We start from the raw sequence: 6,270 nt of genomic DNA, 5'->3' as shown, positions 1-6,270 counted from the left end.
GTCGGGTCTTTTTTTTTTATTACATTTGTTTGTTAACTGAAAAATAGTTTGATTGTCAATTTACAACTTTGAATAAAAGTTGTCAGAAAACTTCAACTAAATTACAAAATTATCATTTTTAAGCTTTATCATCTAAAAAAGGAAAGGGTACGGTAAGTTATGTTTTATGATACGCGTTCATCTCAATATTCAACATACATGTATTTCAAATTTGCAAAAATGGCATATAATCTTTTATGGAATCAATGGCATCATTTTCACGGGCTGTTTTTTATTGTTGAAGCCCGTACGGGAATCTTTAGAACATAACTTCTATGCCATTTGGTCTTTGGTGCATGGACAGTGTCTCGTTGGCAATTTATATGTAGTATAACGTAATCAGAGATCAATATTTTAATTAGATTGACAGTCAATCCTACATAGTTGTATGCAATTAAAAACGACTTCAACACTAAAAATATAAATGAAATATAATTTCTAATCTTTTCTAAATCTTTGGCGTAACAGTTACTTCTTCCCAAACATACCGCCTGCAAAAGAAAAGAAATATGAAACATTATTAGTGTTAGAATTATGATTTATAGTATATGATACATAGAATAAAAAATGGCAGTATTTATGGTGTCCTGCGAAAATAAACATGATACTTTAACAAATTATATATATATAGCTCTTTCGGCGTTGTCACGAATGAAGTATGCATCGTTAAATATGTGAAAGTTGCCTCTTTCAAACATTTTAAATGACCCGATATTGAACAATTTCTCTTTCTCTTCACTGATTTTTTCTAGTTTGAACGCTGTAATCTCAGTTAGTTTTTGTTACATTATATGTTGACGAGTTATTGTAAATGGCCGGTGCGTCATTGTTGACGGGTTATTGTAAATGGCCGGTGCGTCATTGTTGACGGGTTATTGTAAATGGCCGGTGCGTCATTGTTGACGGGTTATTGTAAATGGCCGGTGCGTCATTGATACAAACAAAAATTGATTGTTTGGGTTTTGTTTGCTGAATGTCCATTTTTTTCATATATGTTCATGACGAGAGAAATACAATACGTAGGTTCTGTATTTAGGGGTCGTCTGGGACTATTGGTGGGAAATTGTCACGTCTCTGTAAAATGAGGGTATATTGGATATGGACCACAACTAAGCCTAACAACAGGCCGAAAGAGTTAATGCAAGTGTTCTCAACGTACACAAAGCGTGGGCAAAATAAAATGAGATGCCTTTATAATTTTTATACATTATAATCTCCAAAAACAAGGGACATTAAATACTTTTTTGCATTCTTTATCTGACGTTAAATAGGATATTGACATTATCCAGAAAACATATATTGGTTTATATCTTCTTATTTGGTCATCAAAGTCATACATGTATTTTCATGACTACAAGCTATAAACATAAATATGGTTTTATATTTCAAACTGATTACAGCCGATTGCATTTAGTGTGTAGGTAACGGTAAAATCTTTGGCTAGTTTGCTTGTTAGCTGAACCGTGAAGTCATTGTAAGGTATAACACTATATTTGAGGACTTACAATCTGATAAAAGCGACACTTATCTTACCAAATCTGGTGACATCATTATCAGCCTTATGCCAAAGAGAACAGTGGTTAATGTTAGGTTGTGTGAGTAAAATATAAAGCTGGTTATTTATTGAATGTGGGTGTCAAAAATAATAATAATGTGAACACAAGTTTCGTCGACTTATATGGAACATAAACTTACAGTGGCGGAACTAGAAACATGCATATATGGGGCATTATCAACAAAATTTTCCCCGCAAAAGAGGGTCAAGGACCCCTTTGTTCCCCTCCAATAAACCGCCTCTGACTTAGTTACAGGAGATTGCTTATGGTATTAATTAATGCTTTTATATAACTGAACTTTCTTTACTTTTTTTCCTGGATTTTTTTTTTCGAGGGAAAGACAAATTGTAATCGATTGAAGGAATTAACCGGCAATCTAAACAGATAAGATGAGTCTAAATGGAATGTTTATCCGAACTTTAATTAAACTAACACTGGAGCCTTGATCGTACTGGCCGTCACCAAACCCTAATTGTAAACTGAACGCTTTGCATATATTACATTGATCCATAAAGTAAAAAATATCATTCCTTGAATAAGCAATGTATAACCATCGGTAATGTAACCTGCAAAATGACATGTTTTCATTTTCCCCTAGATCCTTGTAAATCAAATTTCTCCCGGCAAAATATGTATATTTAGTCGAAATGCACTATATGCAAAAAACTAAAATGCATGTTGATTAAACACCTGTGTATGAAACTATTAAGTCAATTCGTCTTATAGGTCTTTGGGTTTCAAAAAGACAAGAATGTGCCTTCACTGGAAATACAACTATATTTTAGAGCAGAAAAGAAATACAAACTTTGATAATGGATTAAAGTAAAAAAAAAAAAACAACAACAACAAAAAACATTACTGAGTTAGAGTTAGCAAAATTAGGGTTTTAGTCACATTTTATGTCTATGTAGCATTATCATTTTCTATCAAGTGTGGTATGAACATAACGAAATAATATACCTTAGTTTTGATAAGACTGTTTTAACCAAAAAAATAAATTAGTATCTGAAAGACATAATAATGACTTTTTTAAGTAGCGGATTGAAATTTGTTTGGGGGTAATTTTCCTTCATCAAACTAACATTAACATTTTGTCAGAATTTACCAGTATTGCATTTTTGACTGACATCGGACTGTGAATTTCAGTAAATATTGAAGGACTTTTTTCAAGGAAAAAAGTGGTTCCTCCTTTTTTTCTTTTATTTAGCTAAATATTTCAAACAACTTAATCAGCTCTGTGACTTTATTGTTGATCATGTTCCAGAGGTATAGTCAATTTTCTCACTAGAGGCATATTGAAAACGTCGTTTGACAGTATGAAAATTATATCGGAAGTAAAGCTTTTTGTTTTCAGATACAAAATTCTTTTTGTAATTAAATGTTACAAAAAAGTGAGAAAAAAATCAGTTTTGCATCATACTGCCTTCAATAGCATTTACTTTAGTATACAGCGATGAATAGCATTACTAGTATGTTTTATAAATGGGAGAAAGTATATACAATTGCAGACAGATCTTGAACTTTACAGTTTATCACAAGTTAGATTTTTCATAAAACAAATTTCCATCAACTTAGGATGTTGAAAAAATGCAAAGAAATTGGTCATAATTAATTTGGAGTATTGAAAATCTAAACACCTGAGTATTTATTTTAACTGAAAAATGGACCCAGGAAGCCCATTCTGATTTTTACAATACCGTGCTATCAATAATTGCCTGTGTAAGGATTTTAACGAATTCAAATTTACACTTTCACCAAAACAAGATGCGCATGCAAAGCAACATTGACATACCTCCATCCAAAAATATTGAACCACCACCGAAGCCAGACCCACCAAATCCGCCACCAAAGCCAGACCCACCAAATCCGTCACCAAAGCTGGACCCACCAAATCCAGGTAAGCCGCCGCCCATTCCACCAAATGATGGAGCACCAGCAAAAAAAGACGATCCGCCAAAAGGACTACTAAATTGGTCAAAAGATGCTCCCATGTTTCCTCCAAATGGGCTAAATGGCGATGCAAACCCAGATCCTCCGCCAAAGTCTGAAAACCCACCAACTGTCTGAAATGGTGATCCCGCAAACAGGGGACCTCCCATCATTGGTCCTCTTGCAAATCCACCCATCGCACCAAATTGTCCACCTTGTTGTCCAAAAGGTTGATTGTTGTTATTGTTGTTCTGTTGCAAATTTTGTACATTATTATCATTAAAAAAATCTGCTCCATCTCCGAGTCCAAAGCTATTTTGATTGTTTCCAAATCCATTTCCTTGGTTACCACCTTGATTTCCGAATCCATTTCCTTGGTTACCCCCTTGATTTCCAAATCCTTGTCCTTGATTTGAGAAATCTTGGCCCTGGTTTGTAAATCCTTGTCCCTGATTTGTAAATCCTTGTCCTTGATTTGTAAATCCTTGTCCTTGATTTTGAAATCCTTGTCCTTGATTTGTAAACCCTTGTCCTTGATTTGTAAAACCTTGTCCCTGGTTTGTGAACCCTTGTCCTTGGTTTGTGAAGCCTCCTGCACCAGGTGGTCCCTGTCCTGCTTGATTTGAGAAAGGATCAAATGACTGAAATCCACCACCAGCATTAGGTGCTCCGCCTGCGGCGGAGGGTTGACGAGCTGGTCCGGTTGGCTGAAGTCTAGCAACACTTAGAAATCGTTGATCAGGGGTAAGTGATCCTCCAGAGCCAACGGTTAATGCCGGATTTGAAGTTAAGGAAGTTGCTGTTCCAAGAGAATTGGCACCTGCATTAGCAAATGAATTCTGAGTCATTCCAAAAGAATTTTGGTTCATACCGGCCATGGCGTTTTGATTTGCTCCCATTGTATTTTGACCTGTGGGAAAAGTTTGTGTATTTCCAAATGTCGGGCCTGAATTTGTTCCCATATTCATTCCTGTACCTCCAAAATTTCCAAAATTATTACCGGCATTTTGACATGTTACCAAAGCAGCATACGCCAAGATTAAAACGGGTGTTATCCATATCTTCATCTTTGTCTCAAATTTTAATCTGAAAGGTAAAGATTATACTAGAAAACCAAGCAAAAAGAATGACTTAAGTTTTAAACATTTACATCCGATGCAAATAATGGTATTTATTTTAACTAGAAGTATTTATTCTTTAAACGAATTAATGTCAAAAGTATAAAAACGCTATTTTGGTATTTTCCACAAATTTAATACAAATTTTATGCAAGTTTCATTTAAAGCCAACATAGAGAAGGTATCAAAAGATTCATTAAAATATTTACCTTATAGTTGAATGGTGTTTCGTCTGTGAAGATTTTTGATGTTCTAATCACCCATGTATGTCATTATATGATTGATTACTTATGAGTATAGGAAGTAGTGAGATCATTCGTCACGAGGACACTGATTCCTTAGGTTTCAATTATAATACACCCGGAACACAAATATACAACCATTTGTGAGTCTTTTATCGTCTAAAATTGCTGAAACATTATTTAAGTACAAACTAAAATACCCTTTTTCATGTGTCGAAAAATCCGATATCTTGCTCAATCATTTTTATATCACATTTAATTAACACTACCGTTAACAGCTCGGTTGTCCGAAATTAACCTCTTGTAATTGTGTCCTCAAAATGACCCCGTTAGTTCAACTGTTACATCACTGACATGGTAACAGTATGAAATAGTATGATATCATCGAAAAAATGAAATAGTGTCTTCGAAAAAATGAAATAGTAGGAATATGGGAAGGATATTTTTTTCTTTAAAGTCAGAGTCAGGACTCCAAGAGGGAGATGCTTTTCCAAGTAAGATCATTGAAATCAGGGCTGATATTTGGGAAATAAATATTCTGAAACATATTAATAAGTTTAATATAAATAATATTCTTTACAAAGCATACACATGTCTACGGAGCCCCGCTAGGGACATACAAAGAAAAAACAATATAATATAATGTGCTCACAAAATAATATAATGTGCGCACAAAACAATATATTGTGCGCATAACATAATATATTGTGCACACAACTTAAATATATTGTGCGCACGATTAAAATTTACTTTGCGCACAACTTAAATATATTGTGCACACAACTTAAATATATTGTGCGCACAATTTAAATGTACTGTGCGCACAACTTAAATATATTGTGCACACAAAATAAAATATTGTGCGTTAAATTCTTTGACCGTACACATGGAATTGGGCCTTGATGTCTCCTTGTTAAAGTGGTAGAATGGAGACATGCATAAGATTTTCGTTTGAAATAGGGCTAGATTACATGGAAATACTCGAACTTTTGGCAAAAATCATCACTACATTTGTATCGGCACCTGACACGAATACTGCATGAATAAGTTACGTGTATTTCGTCTGAAATTTGGTTTATTTACAGATGTGTTGGAAGCTGCCACTTTATATCAGTGTTTACTGTAACGGTTTGAAACAAACTTGGCAATAGAGCGAGGACACTATCGAACTTATGCAGACTTTGATAATATGGTTTTACCTGGGTTTTTTTGTAACAAATTTAAAACTGCTATTTGCACTTATGAATTATGCTTCATGTATGCAAATGTTAAGATTTCGTTTATGTTGATCGACACAAGACTGACATGTTGCTCAATTCACGACTTTGATTTTGTAATGCCCCGTCGACGATATGATGATAATTATATCTAAAAGTTTTTACGTCC

The 6,270-nt window shown here is 34.1% G+C and overlaps 1 protein-coding gene across 2 annotated transcripts; it reads right to left on the bottom strand.

Moving 5' to 3' along the window:
* Positions 1-378: 378 nt before the first annotated feature.
* Positions 379-4,964, bottom strand: LOC139521729 (uncharacterized). 2 transcript variants are annotated; one of them, XM_071315291.1, is made up of 3 exons: positions 4,852-4,964; positions 3,388-4,610; positions 379-530 (listed from the first exon to the last, which is right to left on the bottom strand). In XM_071315291.1, exons 2-3 carry the CDS (start codon positions 4,589-4,591, stop codon positions 508-510), a joined length of 1,227 nt encoding a protein of 408 aa, XP_071171392.1. In that variant the 5' UTR covers positions 4,592-4,610; positions 4,852-4,964; the 3' UTR covers positions 379-507. The 2 variants fall into 2 exon arrangements, with proteins under 2 accessions (XP_071171392.1, XP_071171393.1); XM_071315292.1 differs by having other exon boundaries at positions 3,484-4,610.
* Between the last annotated feature and the right edge of the window lie 1,306 nt (positions 4,965-6,270).

Source organism: Mytilus edulis, chromosome 4, assembly GCF_963676685.1.
Source record: "Mytilus edulis chromosome 4, xbMytEdul2.2, whole genome shotgun sequence".
In the NCBI taxonomy this organism is placed as follows: domain Eukaryota; kingdom Metazoa; phylum Mollusca; class Bivalvia; order Mytilida; family Mytilidae; genus Mytilus; species Mytilus edulis.
The sequence above is the reverse complement of the archived record's forward strand: the minus strand, read 5'-3'. Positions and strand labels throughout refer to the sequence as shown.

Coding starts and splice junctions, on each gene's coding strand:
- LOC139521729 (XM_071315291.1), bottom strand. CDS start 4,591: ATGAAGATATGGATAACACCCGTTTTAATCTTGGCGTATGCTGCTTTG. Junction 531..3,387: donor TTCAATATTTTTGGATGGAG/GTATGTCAATGT, acceptor TTTCTTTTGCAG/GCGGTATGTTTGGGAAGAAG.